Source organism: Suillus subaureus, assembly GCF_016647635.1.
Source record: "Suillus subaureus strain MN1 chromosome Unknown BJ212scaffold_2, whole genome shotgun sequence".
NCBI lineage: Eukaryota > Fungi > Basidiomycota > Agaricomycetes > Boletales > Suillaceae > Suillus > Suillus subaureus.
The window spans coordinates 861,383-876,321 of NW_024538558.1; the positions used below are offsets into that span (position 1 = coordinate 861,383).

The 14,939-nt window shown below is 48.8% G+C and overlaps 7 protein-coding genes across 7 annotated transcripts; 4 read left to right on the top strand and 3 right to left on the bottom strand.

Annotated features, from left to right (window-relative positions):
- Positions 1–9: 9 nt before the first annotated feature.
- BJ212DRAFT_1443752 (inhibitor of apoptosis-promoting Bax1-domain-containing protein) lies at positions 10–1,197 on the bottom strand (the record flags this gene model as incomplete). The annotated part of the gene is made up of 7 exons (XM_041337877.1): positions 10–58; positions 113–217; positions 267–437; positions 485–612; positions 662–762; positions 815–1,010; positions 1,066–1,197. 7 exons carry the CDS (start codon positions 1,195–1,197, stop codon positions 10–12), a joined length of 882 nt encoding a protein of 293 aa, XP_041198939.1.
- Positions 1,198–1,340: 143 nt separating this feature from the next.
- BJ212DRAFT_1315524 (WD40 repeat-like protein) lies at positions 1,341–3,722 on the bottom strand. The gene is made up of 10 exons (XM_041334163.1): positions 3,591–3,722; positions 3,165–3,536; positions 2,966–3,117; positions 2,866–2,915; positions 2,575–2,809; positions 2,401–2,527; positions 2,236–2,350; positions 1,967–2,185; positions 1,742–1,907; positions 1,341–1,690 (listed from the first exon to the last, which is right to left on the bottom strand). Exons 1-10 carry the CDS (start codon positions 3,658–3,660, stop codon positions 1,529–1,531), a joined length of 1,668 nt encoding a protein of 555 aa, XP_041198940.1. The 5' UTR covers positions 3,661–3,722; the 3' UTR covers positions 1,341–1,528.
- Positions 3,723–4,096: 374 nt separating this feature from the next.
- On the top strand, positions 4,097–6,931 carry BJ212DRAFT_1315532 (WD40-repeat-containing domain protein). The gene is made up of 13 exons (XM_041334164.1): positions 4,097–4,352; positions 4,405–4,781; positions 4,829–4,904; positions 4,957–4,986; positions 5,037–5,238; positions 5,291–5,309; positions 5,357–5,549; positions 5,606–5,741; positions 5,793–6,011; positions 6,068–6,236; positions 6,290–6,436; positions 6,489–6,714; positions 6,772–6,931. The coding sequence occupies exons 1-12, from the start codon at positions 4,169–4,171 to the stop codon at positions 6,696–6,698; spliced, it is 1,962 nt and encodes a 653-aa protein (XP_041198941.1). The 5' UTR covers positions 4,097–4,168; the 3' UTR covers positions 6,699–6,714; positions 6,772–6,931.
- Positions 6,932–7,792: 861 nt separating this feature from the next.
- Positions 7,793–9,181, top strand: BJ212DRAFT_291519 (uncharacterized protein). The gene is made up of 5 exons (XM_041342843.1): positions 7,793–8,147; positions 8,197–8,225; positions 8,289–8,355; positions 8,410–9,025; positions 9,085–9,181. Exons 1-4 carry the CDS (start codon positions 7,994–7,996, stop codon positions 8,943–8,945), a joined length of 786 nt encoding a protein of 261 aa, XP_041198942.1. The 5' UTR covers positions 7,793–7,993; the 3' UTR covers positions 8,946–9,025; positions 9,085–9,181.
- Positions 9,182–9,404: 223 nt separating this feature from the next.
- BJ212DRAFT_1258884 (arginase family-domain-containing protein) lies at positions 9,405–11,020 on the top strand (the record flags this gene model as incomplete). Its single annotated transcript, XM_041329980.1, has 9 exons — positions 9,405–9,791; positions 9,845–9,999; positions 10,049–10,277; positions 10,332–10,465; positions 10,514–10,533; positions 10,583–10,603; positions 10,669–10,747; positions 10,806–10,850; positions 10,888–11,020. The coding sequence occupies 9 exons, from the start codon at positions 9,405–9,407 to the stop codon at positions 11,018–11,020; spliced, it is 1,203 nt and encodes a 400-aa protein (XP_041198943.1).
- A 414-nt stretch (positions 11,021–11,434) lies between these two features.
- On the top strand, positions 11,435–12,887 carry BJ212DRAFT_1260052 (arginase deacetylase; the record flags this gene model as incomplete). Its single annotated transcript, XM_041330084.1, has 10 exons — positions 11,435–11,590; positions 11,651–11,804; positions 11,861–11,877; positions 11,935–12,138; positions 12,196–12,329; positions 12,390–12,409; positions 12,466–12,486; positions 12,537–12,615; positions 12,674–12,714; positions 12,766–12,887. The coding sequence occupies 10 exons, from the start codon at positions 11,435–11,437 to the stop codon at positions 12,885–12,887; spliced, it is 948 nt and encodes a 315-aa protein (XP_041198944.1).
- Positions 12,888–13,592: 705 nt separating this feature from the next.
- BJ212DRAFT_1260005 (SUR7/PalI family-domain-containing protein) lies at positions 13,593–14,797 on the bottom strand (the record flags this gene model as incomplete). Its single annotated transcript, XM_041330078.1, has 2 exons — positions 13,593–14,506; positions 14,569–14,797. 2 exons carry the CDS (start codon positions 14,795–14,797, stop codon positions 13,593–13,595), a joined length of 1,143 nt encoding a protein of 380 aa, XP_041198945.1.
- Between the last annotated feature and the right edge of the window lie 142 nt (positions 14,798–14,939).

The window sequence follows — 14,939 nt, forward strand, 5'->3', positions numbered from 1 at the left end:
GTCAGCTAATCACTTTCGGTTGTTTTGGCGCATAGCCAAGATCTGAACAAGGCGGATACTAGGGGGAAAAACCTTAGCCAGGTGCCACGATGCAAAATTTAAAATCGCTTACAAGATGTTGATCATATCGAGCTCAAGGGCAACAGATTCTTTTATGGGATCTCTGGGAATGACACCTGTCTCCGCCATACGTGCATGCTGCAAAATCTTTTGGGTGCTGGAGGGAATAAGTTAATGACCGTATATGAAATGAATTGGAGCCATACTCATAGAGTACGAGCCCACCAAAGACGGCAAGACCTCCATAAAGGGAGAGGGTTTCTGCAACAGCGAGGCCACGCATACCCAACGGGAGAGCAAGTGGAGCAAGTGAACTTAAAGCGACGACTGTGACACCAGCCAGCAGTGGTCCACCCATGTACAAATATTTATCATTTCTAGCAGCTGGTTAACTTCAGTTACTCGCAACAAGTACGAAACACACTTGGCTGTGGCGCCCACGAAAGAAAGAGAGCCAACCACGCCGCACGTGTAGAGGGCCGCGCGAGATAGAATAGCAGGGCTCAGGAAAAAGAGCGGGCTTAGGGTTGCGGCTTGACACGCGTTAAATGCCTGTATCACAATCAGTTCAGATGCTAGAAGTCGGTGTGATCAAATATACCAGCCAAAAAACGTGCTTCTGGAAGGTCTGCTCTGGTGGCGTGTAGAAGACACCCATCATGGATCCGATGCTACCCGCAAGACTGACACCAAGTACCACCCCTGCAAATAGAGCTTCAGAATTGTTCCATGCTACTCTCATCTTCAAGCTCACAAGGGTTCGCGGACATGATTCTGAAGGCGGCACCGGACCTAAACAAACTCCGAGCGGCAACTGCAGTCAACGTCAAGCCAGCCCCTGTATACATGAAACTTTCATGTAAGTAGGATTGTTCAGCCGAGCTTAATCTATCGCGTGTGTCTCTGTTCAAGAAGCCTTCAGCTAGGATGACAGTGCCCGCGACCACAGCCTAATGAGCCGAAGCGTGTCAATGAGAGAAACATCATGATCTCAGGCCATATTACCGCTGTGATTCCGAAACGCTTCCAAGCATCTTGGGATGACGAGGCCGTCACAGTGTGCGCATCGGTTGTGACAGAACGCGAGGAGCGGTAGAGCAGAGTGGGTGACAAGACGGTCGGGCGGTTTTGCAACATACTGCGTATGTTCGCATTGTTTGATTGTGCGCGCATCGAGAAGGGCTGCGCACGGGGCCGTATAATCGCATCCGCCACGTTACGGCGCAGAGAAGAGCGTAAAGTCGACGACAGACCAAGATACAACATTATAACGAAAAAGAGACGAGAACGCTAAAGAAATCATGCAAACACTGTGGCAGCATTATAACGGAACACTTGCCGGGGCCCGGCGGCACGCGAACTACGTCACCGCGGTGGCACCAATCAAGAGCAGAGCAAACTGATTAGCAACAGCGGTACATAGCGCAATAATGATAATGTAATGCAGTCCAGGTAGGAAAGACGATGATCAAGAACTCTGAAGCGCCGGTACCTTGCCAGGATCAACAATGGCGACCATCTGACGTTCCAGAGCCAACGCAATCAAGCTGGTATTCCCCCAACTCTGCCAGTCAATCTCGAATATGCCAGACTTCTCGCCCGTATACCACGACCATTTCTTCTCCTTGGACTGGATGGTTCGGTTTTAGAAGATGAAATTCGGGAGAGACAGGCGACTCGCCTTGACTTCGTATACCATCAACGAACCATCACCTCCGCCAGTGACGAGGTGACGCCCGTCGGGGCTGAAGGTAACGGCGTAGACATGTTTAGTGTGGTCCGCAAAGACCTTGATACAATCTCCAGTGACAGTATCCCACAGTCGGGCGGTAGCATCAAACGAGGCTCTGGTACACATGCATATGTTATAAAGCGAATATTCACCAAGGCCACGGCCAAAACGTACGTTGCAACAAGTTCATGCTCACCAGGTCCAGTGACAGGGCACCACTCTATGGAGGTGAGACATTGTTGGTGACCACTGAATATTATAGGCGTTGGTAGAGCTTTCTCGGAATGTATGTTTTCGATGTTCCATATACGTGCGGTGCCGTCGTCCGCACATGATGCTAGCCGTGTTCGAGAAGGATTACACTTAATAGAGTTGATCTCTCCTGCGTGGCCCCTTGAAGAATATCAAGCCTTTCAACGCGTTTTGTCCGCAAGAAAACGTACTGAAGAGTATGCAATGGTCCGGTAGCTGTCAAGGATATGATTTGAATGATTTTATCTGCGCCGCAACTTGCGAAAGTTGAATCGTCCAGCCACTCCACATCCAAGCAGCAAGCATCTTCCCCTCAAGTTCAACAGGACATCAATTGTCGTAGTTCAATGACATACCTCCGTGATTACGATACTGTCGATGTATTTTCTTTTGCTTGACATCCCAGACACATGAGGTGTAGTCTAGACTAGCTGTGACGATCCATTGGCCAGAGGGTGAAAATTTTGCAGCGAATATGGGACCCTACCGAACATGTATAAGAAGAAGGAAGGATTTACATTCCATCATACCTTATGGTGACTATCCCTGAAGTATGTGTCCCCATTCGCTGTGCAGATTCTGAGGATGGAATCATAGGAGGCGATAGCTACGAGTGAGCCATCATGATTCCAGCTCAATGCTGTCAAATCAGCCTGTGAATCAAAACTGAAGTCTGATAGAGTTAGAGTGGGTTGTATGGGGGCTGTAGGATCGTTATTTGGTCCATTGGGCACGGCCCAATAATTCACAACAGCATCACGCGACCTGGGTAATAAGAGGTAAATTGCACAAACAGAAGATTGATACCAGAGGAAGCACACCCAGAGACTAGCTGGCCCTTTGTAGAAGGATTCCACGCGACAACGAAAACCTAAAAGAAGATCATGAACAGGGAATCGAGAGTAATGTATTAGTGCGTACTTCGGTCTTGTGAGCCTGTAAGAACCGGACGGCACCAGGACGTGCTCCGACAACACTAGGCTTGTGTTTAAGCTTCTTAGTGGGAGGTTCTGGTAAGGCTTGCGGTGCGTCTGACTTAGCATCCTTCGGTTTGAGCTTTGGGACGGGTGCACCTGTGATAATTGAGGACAGAGTTGAATGAACACCCGAATGAACGCACCGTCGACGTTTATTTGCGCGTCTTTCTCGTCCTGCTCCTTCCTTGCTCTCTTCTCAGCGCGGGCATCTTCAGAAGGGGTCGTTGCCTTCCTTTTACCAGCAGTATCACCATTCACCTTGGCAGTACTGGATTCGCGGACATTATTTGTGGAAGAAAGAGGCTGGAGTGAACATGCGTGAGGGTCTAGGAGCGAAAACGGAGCTGAACAATTTGTGGACAACTCGTCCCCCTTCCAATGAGCCTCGACCTCGGAGTAAAGGAGCGCTTTGCTGAGAAGTTCGATGAGTTCGCCGCGTGGAATATGCTTCTTGATGTGAGGGGACTGGTCGAGACGACCCTCCATTCGTACGGCGAAAGCAGAGTGCTGGAAGCCTGGACCAATAAGTCAAATGATGTAGATAGCAAGAAGAAACATCGGAACCACACCAGAATCCAAAAAATAAGCATGTATGAGGCAATTGACTTGATCCGCTGTGATGAGAAGGGGCGCCGGCATGGCTGCTGCTTTCAGTGTATATATGTGTGCGTTCAATCAGTTTAGCAAGGTCAGAGCAATTGTGTAGCGGAGTTGCAAATCGTCACTGCTTGTCACTTTCGTAGCTACTACGCTCGAACAAGTTGAAGCTTGTTTTTATGTACTCATGGTAAACCAAATTCCCCCTCATAAGCTTTCTGGTGACTAGCCCTCGTAAATGACATACTGTAGCCCGCCAGATCTGACATTGCGTTGCGACGAACACATGCAGGGAGGTAGACACTTACTATGATCCCTCACTGTCTCCACAAAGAGTACATGTGTTTTGAAGACCCCTCCGTGGAATCGGATGCTTAAGCTTAAGACCTATTTGTCCCGTTGCGGTGCATCCATTCCGACGGGCAATCTGAGCTGTGTCGGTCCGCAGAGATTCACGTGGCTTGAGTCCATATGCCAGAGATAACCACACTAATCTTTCTCACTGACACCCAAGATTCACATATTCACAGACAGTTCGATTTTGCGCATCATGTCTGAGTACGATCGAATCGATTTCGACATGCTCGAAGAAAATGATGATGATTATGATGGCCCCGACGCATATGTCGACGAGGAAGATGATACTGTCTTGGATTTAGAGGACCGACACGACTCGGTACATGAGCGCACCGGAGTCACACAGGAATCACCCATGTTACGCCAAATCTTCCTATGTAAGTTCACTCGCTACAGGGCTTGTTCCACTCATGCGCTGCTAACCTGTAGCGTTATTTAACTCACAAAATGTACACCGGACTGACGCTGGCGGCGGCGGTAATGGAAGTGAACCCCGACAACTCAGGACCATTAGTATCCGGGACTTGCAGCGTTTGCTGAATTCACGTTCTGTGGAGTCCCCTACTGATTATGAAGAAGATGATGACGACGATGACGAAATTGAAAACGTAGGAGAATGGCACCAGGCGTGGTTCCCTCCGCACAAGGAACCCCAGCAGCAAGGGGTCGAGCTCCTCATGGGAGGAGAATTTGGTTCTGTGAGTTCGAAGATAAGGAGCAGGAGAAACAAGAGGAATGTTTCGCGAATGATCCTCGACCAGTCCTCGAGACCCCGAGGAGCAATTTCTAGAGAGAATATGACTAGTGTACGTTACTTTCTTGTATTTCATGCAACTACCTGAACTCATTACAGGAACTCATTCCGAACACGAATGGAACTGCCGTTGCATCCTACGCCGCCAATGTTTACTGTGGGCAATTCTCGAAAGGTCAACAACTACTCGGTCCTTTCTTGGTTCATTACTTGATGACATTCGACAGATTATTCATTTTACTACACCTGCTGTCAAGGTGTGTTGGTATGCTGCTCTTGCGAGACAGCAGTTCATTCTCCTCTCGAGATTTTCGCCTTCACATCTATGACATGACTTCGCCTCCTTCACCATACATGAAGCGACCAAGGAACCTACGGCGCAGCGCTACAGGCGTCTGGGATGACAGCGACCGCGACCATGACACAACCCTCAAGATATTGAAGACTATACAGGGGTGTACAGGTCGTTGGACGATTACAGATTCTCACTTGAGTCCTGACAACGAAAGGTAAGTAATTGTAATTGTATCTTTCCTTCAAATCATGCTTACGTTGTCATAGAATGATTTACTCGTCGATTGTAGGTGGAATGGCTCCGTAATTTTCGTTGGCGTTAACAGAAATTAGTCACCCACGGTGTACATGACAAGCACGCTTGACTCATCGGTCACTCAGATTCCCATCAGGTTTCAGGATCCTAATCAACGTCAGCGGGCTCGCACACATTGGGGCTGGGACGAAGACTCGTTTGGTATCTGGAGCTGCAGGTTCTCTGCAGATGGAAATGAGGTCGTGGCTGGTGGCAGCGGTCAAATATTTGGTAGAGACTTTATTTTATTTTAGAGCTTTTGATTTCTTATGGCCGCTCCACCTCAGTTTATGATCTCTTGGCTGACCGTAGGACAGTCAAGATCATTGCACACGAAGACGACGTGAACAGCTGCTGTTGGGCTGACACTGCATCGGGGAATGTGTTAATCAGTGCCTCTGATGACACATTTTTGAAAGTTTGGTGAGTTCTGCGCAGGTTCATCGACTTTTCTTCTACTAATATGAGCAAAAGGGACCGGCGTTCATTAGGTGCATCACAGAAACCGTCAGGAGTCTTGGTGGGACATACAGAAGGTATCACGAACGTCTCAGCGAAAGGTGATGGTCGTTATATCATCTCGAACGGAAAAGATCAGGCACTACGGTTGTGGGATTTGCGGAAGATGTGCAGCAGCGAGGACTTTGATAATGGTGCTGACCGTAACTATAGGTTACGTGAATTTGATTACCGGTGCGTTGACTCAGATCTCAACTTGAGTGAGAATGAAGCTCAACTGTCTTGCTAAGCTATGGTCATTATCCGAAACCAAAACGTGCTGCACACCCACGTGACTGTAGCGTTATGACCTACAGAGGCCATGCTGTCTTACGCACACTTATCCGGTGTCACTTTAGTCCGGCTGAGACGACAGGTGGACAATATATTTACTCCGGTTCGGCAGATGGGAAAATACACGTTAGGGTCCCGTTACAATCGACTTCCTTGTATCTAACACGTGTTACTTCTAGATATGGTCACTCGACGGACGCATAGTGCAGGTTCTCGATCGCTCCAAGACGTCGGCTATGACATTTGATCCCTCCGCGGAGGAGTATTTACTCCCCAATAGCACCCGCAACACAGTTTGCGTGCGAGATGTCAGCTGGAACGGCAATGTCAGCTCATCTTTCCCCCTTTGGTCAAATTCACTGATAAGAATTGTTACAGGAACCAGTGATGATGAGCGCTGGTTGGGACGGGGGTCAGTCATTGTCGAAGAGCGTTGTCGCGCGTCATGAATGGAAAGGTCTCTCTAAGATGTCGTACGGTCTGGAGGACTGGATGGAGAAGCAGAACATGGAGCGCAACGAACGGGCAACGCGCACCAGACGAACATTACGAGTCCCTGGTGCGTTTGATACCGAAGAGAATGAATAGAGGGTGTCGAAGACAGGTGCGACGCCTGTGATATTTATTCCTTCACTTGGATATTTACATGTTGTACAATCAGTCATTGTATCGTGTTTACGGTAGTCAGTTTCTCCTGTGTACAATGAACTACATGCACGTTTCAATCACGAAGATGCCCATTTATTCCATTGCAGCTCCAGTGATAGACTTGGTAATTTTTCTGGCTGAAACCGACAAGTAGGCGGAAGACATCAGACGCCAGACCAGAGATGCCCTTCGACGCACATCTTGTGAGCTCCGGAAGATGTGCGCAGTCCAGGTTGGACCGAGGCTGGCCGCCGCTGATTAGACTGCCGGTTCGGAGGGGTTCTCAGTCAATATGACGTTGCACTTGTCGAAACATATATTGCCTGCGTCCTAGCGAGCCTGAAATTTATGGGGATTGTGCGAAATGACCGAGTAGAATCGGCGAGCAGAATGTGGTATGATTTACAGAAATGCCTTCTAATCATAGAATACCATCTCGATAGACTCCCGGGGCGGCGTTCCTTCTTCATCGTTCGGGTCTTGGAAGGCAGTACGAGAGATCTGAGTCTCGCGACTTGCTCGCGACACTACCATCTTGCACTGATTCAAAGCTGAGACCCTTTGCATAATGAAACATGCCAGAACTAATCCACCAAACTATCTCAAAAGAATAATTTCTTCAGGGGTCATTGCTCTTATGTATTTCCACTGGTGGTATGGGTTGTACTTGAGTACATATAACTATGATGGGCTGGGAATTGCCCTCACGGTCAGGGTATATGTGAGCGAAAGGCACTAAGTCGATCTTTTCATCGGCACTCCGGTAGTTACATAGTGCAAGCGAGCAATTTGCAGCTGCATGCGATATAGGACGCCAAAGGTCGATGATCATCTTGGAAGCATCCGTACCTGCGAAGGAGGGAAGAAACTTCTGTTGGCGGGAGATGCGAATGAACGCGAGCAATGATGGAGGATGCCGTCGTTTGATCCACACGGACCGGTGGAACTGGTTGACGTATCTGCAGGCTAGTATCAGAATGTAGTGGCCGGGAAACTTACTAGAAAGATGCCCCGAAAGTCAAAGGAGACGGGATCTCTCCAAGACATAATTAGCCACGCAGTCACTGCTTAGGCTGAGAATGCAGCTGCGAAACAGCGTAGAACGGAAGATCGATCGATCATGCACCATGTATCATGGACGTTGACAAGTGATACACATCATCACAGTTCCTAGTGAAACCAGGGGTTTTCCCTTTCTGGCATGCCCCGCCGGGCTACCGCCCTTGACCACCACCATGTCTGCCAATGCTCAGCTCTATGGATTCCCTCCAGGATACTTCGTGATTCGTAACCTTGCGAATGGTAGGTTGTGGGATGTCGGTGGAGATGATGTAGAAGACGGCGTCGAGATTTTACTCTGGCCAGAGAAAGAGAAGTCTTTAGTCGAAAGTGAGTTTGCATTCCGTACGTGCATAAGCGAACTCTAACAAGATATCAGCCTTGAGAAATCCGGATGCTAATAATCAGGTACGTATGTTACTCCTGTGCGGGTACTAGTATTGACCAACGGGTCAAACTTACGCCATCCAGGTATTCTTCATTGATACGTCGGGCGCTCTTTGCTCGAGATCATCAGGACATGCGATCGATATCGAAGGTGAGACCGTCGTCAGCGTCGTTCATCTGCTGCAGAATCTTACAGTAGATCTAGGGGACTGTTTGGTACTTCGGCATCGCCGACCCATCTCCCAGCCATATCCAAATGAATACTCGCATCCTCTACCACGTTTCTCCTACTCCCGAGAGACTCACCATATCACTGCATCTTTCCAGTGTGATCCTACATACCCCCCGCCAGCCGCGCAAACTTCCACCGCATGGATGCGAAAGACATACGTCCTGTCAGCAATTCCGATGCCCAAACCAAAGTCACTGTTGGACAACGCATCGTATTTCCTAAGTTCCGCTGTCACAACCCCAATTTCGTTTTTCTCCGGTGGCACAGCACAGCGGAAGGCAACTCCTGAGGATGTTTTCAGTGGTGATATAGACCTCACCGAGGACGAAACTCTAGAACAGGATCGAGGCGTAGAAGGCGAAGCAGATGACTCCTCCGAGCTCCTCAGAAGACTTAGAGTTTTGACGATCGGTCAGCGGGATGCTCCTGCAGAGGGCGACAATGCTAGAAAACGCCGTCAATGGCAAATTTTGCCCTTGCGTACGTCAGCCGCTCATCGGAGCCGTTGAAGTGACTGGAATCGATATTCGTATGGTGCTTGTCTTCCATTTGGTTTGGGCGTACATACTTCCTGGGAAACTGTGTCGTGGTGGGTATGAATACTAGCCTTCAACTTGAAGCTTCAATAGTTCTACATGTGGCTGGCAGAAACTTAACTTTGTGAATCACGTGCATCCTTCACGGGACCCGCATCCTCTAATTTTGCGCGTAAATTCCAACTTCATTCAGCTGAACGTTGACCTTGCCTCATGCAAATGCTTCTTTGAGCAGCTGATCATATAGCTCGCTTTTCTTGATCTTCTTTGTCAAGAATATGACGCCTGGATCTTTCCTGGAATCCCTTATCGGAGCACATGGCATTTGAGTTCGTCTGTCGGACTCTGTCCCGTTTTCCAGATAAGAATTCACCAGCCTCTCAGATCTCAAGTCAACATAGGTCGTCTTCCCAAGGAACCAACGTTATCAGAATGGCTTGGAAAAGGCTCCTTCAGTTTGCAATCAGCGCGATTTCTGTCAAAACCGTATTCGCGCACCAGGTCCCTTTGGGCGACACTATTGAACAACCTGAAACGTGGTTGTCAAAGTATGGTCCCCAGATTGACCAACCATTCTCTGGACCATTGTCATTTTCTCACATGACTTATTCCCGCTGTCTGGAAGATGAATCCGCGCAGTTTGATATAGCAGTTCTCGGTATGCCTTTTGATACGGGTACTTCCTATCGCCCTGGTGCTCGCTTCGGACCCTATGCGATTCGTTCAGGCAGCAGAAGACAAAGGGAGGCTCGTGGATATAGTTTGGCTTGGGACAATAACCCATACGAGCAAGGATCAAAAATAATTGACTGTGGCGATGTGCGCCTTTTTCAGTGATAAGTATTTGATATGAGCGACTGATGAGAGCAAAGGTTCCTATTATTCCATTCGACAACGTCCTTGCCATGGACCAAATGGAAGTCGCGTATTCCACTTTGTTAAATCGACCTATTGCCTCCAGCCAGTCTGTTTGGGCGAAGGGTGCTCAACTTGCGAAGGACGGACGTGAGCGTCCAAGGATCGTCAGGTTTGTCCAATTCAAACATCTCTAGGCAAGCACCTGATATCGTTCGAAGCCTTGGAGGCGATCACACAATCGTGCTCCCAATTCTTCGCGCTCTTAACAAGGTATATGGACCGGTTTCGGTTATTCACTTCGATGCGCACCTTGACACCTGGAATGGATATCCGGGAACGGTGACTGAGCAGTCGCGCGTTACCCACGGAACCTTCTTTTATGTAGCCAACGAGGAAGGCTTGGTTTCGAACTCGAGCATCCATGCTGGTATCCGATGCAAATTAGTGGTAAATGAGGCTTTTATTTTTATTATCATCTCCATTGAACGCCTCTGGATCCAGGGACTAGGAGACATTGATAATGATGAATCGGTTGGATTCCACTTCATTACGAGCGATGACATTGACGATCACGGGATTCCTGCGATCATCAAGCGTATACGGGAGCGTGTTGGTGACACACCTGTCTACTTGAGGTATGTCCGCTTTACACACCGCTTAGACTGTTGCTGAAGGGACAATAGTCTTGATATCGATGTGATTGGTATGTGACGTCCGTGCTTGATTTGTTCACTATGTAACATCTCAAATAGATCCCGGTCTTGCACCTGCTAGTACGTCCCACCACTGAAATGGCTGAAACAAAGCTTTAATTTTTGATTTAATTTTTGAAACTTAGCGGGAACCCCGGAGGCGGGAGGCTGGACGAGTAGAGAGGTCAAACGAATCATCCGTGGCCTGGCTGGATTGAACTTTGTGTAGGTAGCCCGGAGTAATATTGGCTTCCTCAAGTCTCATTCCTTGTTTGCAACACAGTGGCGCCGACATAGTGGAAGTTGCTCCTGTCTATGATAATGGCATGTTTGACAGCAGCCAGTTGTTTGTGACTGGGACTGAGACATTCTTTTACAGCCGAAATCACAGGCACGGCGGCGGCCGACCTTGTCCACGATTTTCTATCGATGTTCATGTCTCAATCGCCTCCCACACCACACGCACTTCCGGGTTCTTGGCCTCGAGACGAACTCTGACGGTCCTTCTAACTTTCCAAGCTATCTTTATCTGTTCCCTATATCACCACGTGCTGATCAGGTGCTGAGGAGATAACACATAAATACTTTCGGAGCATATAACAGGACGTAACATACAATATAAAATATTCCCGACCCCAGAGATCTACCCCGATTCCTGACTACCCTCATAAGTTGACACCGAAGTCGAAGAAATCGCAGGCACTATTGACAATGAGATACCTTCCTCTCGCGCTACTTCCCGTTGTTTATGCGCAGCAACATGCCTTCGAAACCAAGCAGCAGGAGCCATGGACAGCAAAGTATGGCACACAGACAGACCTCAGTTACACAGGACCTCTGAGCTACTCCCACCTACCCTACACACGTTGCCTGGATGATTCGTCGACAACCTTTGACATCGCTGTTCTCGGCATGCCATTTGACACAGCAACTTCTTACAGGCCAGGGGCGCGTTTCGGACCTTTTGCAATTAGATCTGGTTCCAGACGTCAATCCGCTGCTCACAGCTACGCGTTGGAATGGATGGCAAACCCGTACAACCGCGCAGAAGTGATTGACTGTGGAGACGTAAGTTTTTGCCCGTCATAAGTGTCCAACTTGAAACGTATTGACAGAGCGCTTTAACAGGTCCCTGTCAGCCCCTATGACAACGCATTAGCTGTTGATCAGATGGAAACTGCGTATACCACGCTTTTGGCACGACCTGTGAATGGAAGCGCTAGTGCGCGCACTGCAAAGCTTGCGCATGATGGAGTAGAGCACCCTCGTATACTGACATTAGGTGAGCCCCGGACCATGATCTCGTTCGCGAATATGTAATTGATCATATGCTGGTAGGCGGAGACCATACCATCGTGAGATAGCACGATCCCTTTACATCCCCTGGATTTCACATGTCACATGATCCCTAGGTGCTTCCGATTCTTCGATCTCTTCATCAGGTTTATGGACCTATATCTGTCATTCACTTCGATGCACACATCGACACCTGGCCGAGCTTGGGAGGCATTACTGAGCAGTCCAAGGTCACCCACGGGACCTTTTTCACATTGGCATTTGAGGAGGGACTTATGTCCAACACCAGTATTCATGCTGGGATTCGGAACAAACTACAGGTCATGGCGTTCCTTGTAACTCAAATTGGCTCGAGCTGACGTACTTTGAATGGACAGGGCCCCGAGTTGGTCGAACACGATGAAGAAGTTGGCTTTGAGCTCATCATGGCTGATGATATCGACGACCTTGGAACAGATGAGATCGTTAAGCATATCCGACAACGCATCGGCAACTCCCCTGTTTATCTGAGGTGTGTCCTGAGCAAAGCATCGTTGATCACAATATTGATGTTCATTGCCTCCCGCCTCAGCTTTGACATCGACACCATCGGTCCGCAGATGTTCCAATTGATTGCTAATCATTGTGTACTAATTGCTCTCTGATAGACCCTGGTCAGGCACCTGCAAGTGAGCGCAATGTCGCTAGCGCAGCTTTAAAGTTATTGATGTCTAGGTAGCTGGTACACCAGAGCCTGCTGGATGGACTGGTCGAGAAACCAAGCGAATCCTTCGAGGTCTCGCTGGATTGAACTTCGTGTAAGATTCTTTTCATCATTCAGTAGGAATGTACAAGCAGTCGACGACTCATTTGTAGTGGAGCTGACATTGTCGAGGTTGCTCCAGCATACGATAATGGTAAGATCCATCTCCTAGATTTAGGAATGACGAACTCACAGTCCAATCCAGCCGGGGATATCACTGGCATACTTGCTGCTGGCCTTGCAGATGACTTCCTCGCCTTGTTTGTCACCGATGAGCCGCCTAAACGGCAAGTAAAGCGAAGGCAAACACCCGCCGATGAGCTTTAAAACCCAGAAGATGGCTTGCTGTCAGTACACGTATGCTATGTTATTGTTTCAAAGCAAGCCACTATTTCGCAATAGAACACAGAGGGTATTGAAATAGATAAAGTCCTACAGTCAAATCTGATACGAAAAAATATGCAGTAGATATGTCAACTCCATGAGATCATCATGAAGAATACTATACATCGTATTTAATTCTTCCACTGCACAGGCGTTCGCGATGGATTATCCTCATACATCGGTGGGTTGTCGTTGTACATCTGAGATGGAGGGGACATCACCTACAGGGGTCGGCGGCCCCCTCGGGCCCTTTACACCACTCGTGTTCGAAGGTGCTGCATACGCACTGGTGTTGGTTGGCGGCGGAGAACTCGACACATTAGTCGGACTATGGTAATTGGAAGTATAGTATGGGTCCGACGGCTGTGGAGCACCAGTAGTGCTGGCAGCATAGCTCTGCTCGGGCTGATGAGAAGGCTGGGGGTTGTATGCAGTGTCATACGAAGCCGCAGCTATCACACCCGAAGCATTGTATGAATCTGGATTGAAAGATGGCTGAGTTTGCTGTGGTTCCCAAGGGTTGTACGAAGCATGCTGCTGCGGAGGGGTGCGTGCTGTAATCATGTGAGAAACAAACAAGTGCTGCTGAGCTATTACTCACAAGAGCCACCTTCCACATGGCCATATGCCTGCGGTGAGTATGGATCACTATAATAAGCAGCCAGAAGCGTTTTGCACTGGGGCGGTGATTGCAGCGGCGGGGACAGCATATGTATTAAGAGGCGATATCGAGTGAGCTGTAGATGTTGGCGGATAAGTACTTGAGGACGTAGTCTGAGTGAGAGTGCTACTCTTCCGGCGTGGCGGCGCCGCATATGGAGAAGTGTTGTTATATTCATCAACAGCGCGTGTGCCGCGAGGAGCCTGCACATAACCTCCCCCAGCGTAGCCGTTTGCTGATGGACGACGACCATAGGACCCCATGCCAGCTCTTCCGGCGGTGGAGACGCTCTGGTTGTCTCGGTATGGCACGCCATCCTCCTCGTCTAGATATACACCATCGCCCGAGATTCTTGCTTTCAGCGGCTGAGATGGATCGTATTCCTGGAATGGCGGTAAACCAATTTCGCCTTGTTGTTGTCTTGCTTTTCGATCTGCTTCCGCTTTGACAGCGTCAAGGCGCATTTGATCTGCGTATCCATTCCCACCCATGCGGTCATTATCGCCCCATGCACCCTTTGGACGTCTTCTCATGCAACACCTTCCAACGCCATAGAAACATCCACTGACGAACAGTAAGATCCAGGCAACAAGTGTAAGCCATACAGCGTTGCCGATGGAGGCAGAGCCACCTGAAACACTGTTCATCCTGGACTTGGCGATAAAAAAGATGGCGAGGTCAAAAATGAAAGCGGTAAGGGTGACAGTAGCAGCAAATCCTGATATACAGCTACTGAAGCAAGTCATGGCCATTTCACGAACGTGAGCGAGAAGACCAAAGATGGCGGCTACCCCTGCGAGGCCAAGAGCCACGATATGCAGGACGAGGGCATACGTGAGCCATTTTACAATTACAGTGGGTATTTGGAGAGTCGTGTTATCGCCTACCAAGGCATTGATGTCTACACACCCCAGGGATGGCGAGTGTCAATATGAATCCTACAAGGTTTGGAAGTTGACTTACTGAGCTCATACCCCACTGTTGCACTAGAACATGAAACGTTCCCCGAGATATCCGAACAATACCCCAAGGTCCCAAACGTGATGTAACCATTGGTGCCTTCGACGGCAAGGCTTGCCTTAAGAAAGTATACAGATTTTATGAGAGGTACTGAGAAGGATACGACAGCCAACAAGATGGTGGCTATGAGAGTTATCAGGAAGCCAGGAGTAGCTGGCCTAATGAAACCCATAAGGAGACGAGGAGGGCGTCAGAAAAATATTAATGGCAAGTTCGTGAGGCGCTAATCTTTCGAAGGAGGGCGCAGAATGTGGGTAGACAAGAAGAGCGGTAGATGGATACATAAATGGGAAACTTCCGCTTTGTAGTGGCTG

Bases quoted from the DNA above. Each gene is read 5' to 3' on its own strand.
- BJ212DRAFT_291519 (XM_041342843.1), top strand. From the start codon at position 7,994: ATGTCTGCCAATGCTCAGCTCTATGGATTCCCTCCAGGATACTTCGTG. The intron at 8,226-8,288 runs GTACGTATGTTA...TACGCCATCCAG, and splicing joins ATCCGGATGCTAATAATCAG to GTATTCTTCATTGATACGTC. The intron at 8,356-8,409 runs GTGAGACCGTCG...CAGTAGATCTAG, and splicing joins ACATGCGATCGATATCGAAG to GGGACTGTTTGGTACTTCGG.
- BJ212DRAFT_1315524 (XM_041334163.1), bottom strand. From the start codon at position 3,660: ATGCCGGCGCCCCTTCTCATCACAGCGGATCAAGTCAATTGCCTCATA. The intron at 2,810-2,865 runs GTGTGCTTCCTC...CTTATTACCCAG, and splicing joins AAGGGCCAGCTAGTCTCTGG to GTCGCGTGATGCTGTTGTGA. The intron at 2,186-2,235 runs GTACGTTTTCTT...ATATTCTTCAAG, and splicing joins GGACCATTGCATACTCTTCA to GGGCCACGCAGGAGAGATCA.
- BJ212DRAFT_1315532 (XM_041334164.1), top strand. From the start codon at position 4,169: ATGTCTGAGTACGATCGAATCGATTTCGACATGCTCGAAGAAAATGAT. The intron at 4,353-4,404 runs GTAAGTTCACTC...GCTAACCTGTAG, and splicing joins GTTACGCCAAATCTTCCTAT to CGTTATTTAACTCACAAAAT. The intron at 6,437-6,488 runs GTCAGCTCATCT...GAATTGTTACAG, and splicing joins ATGTCAGCTGGAACGGCAAT to GAACCAGTGATGATGAGCGC.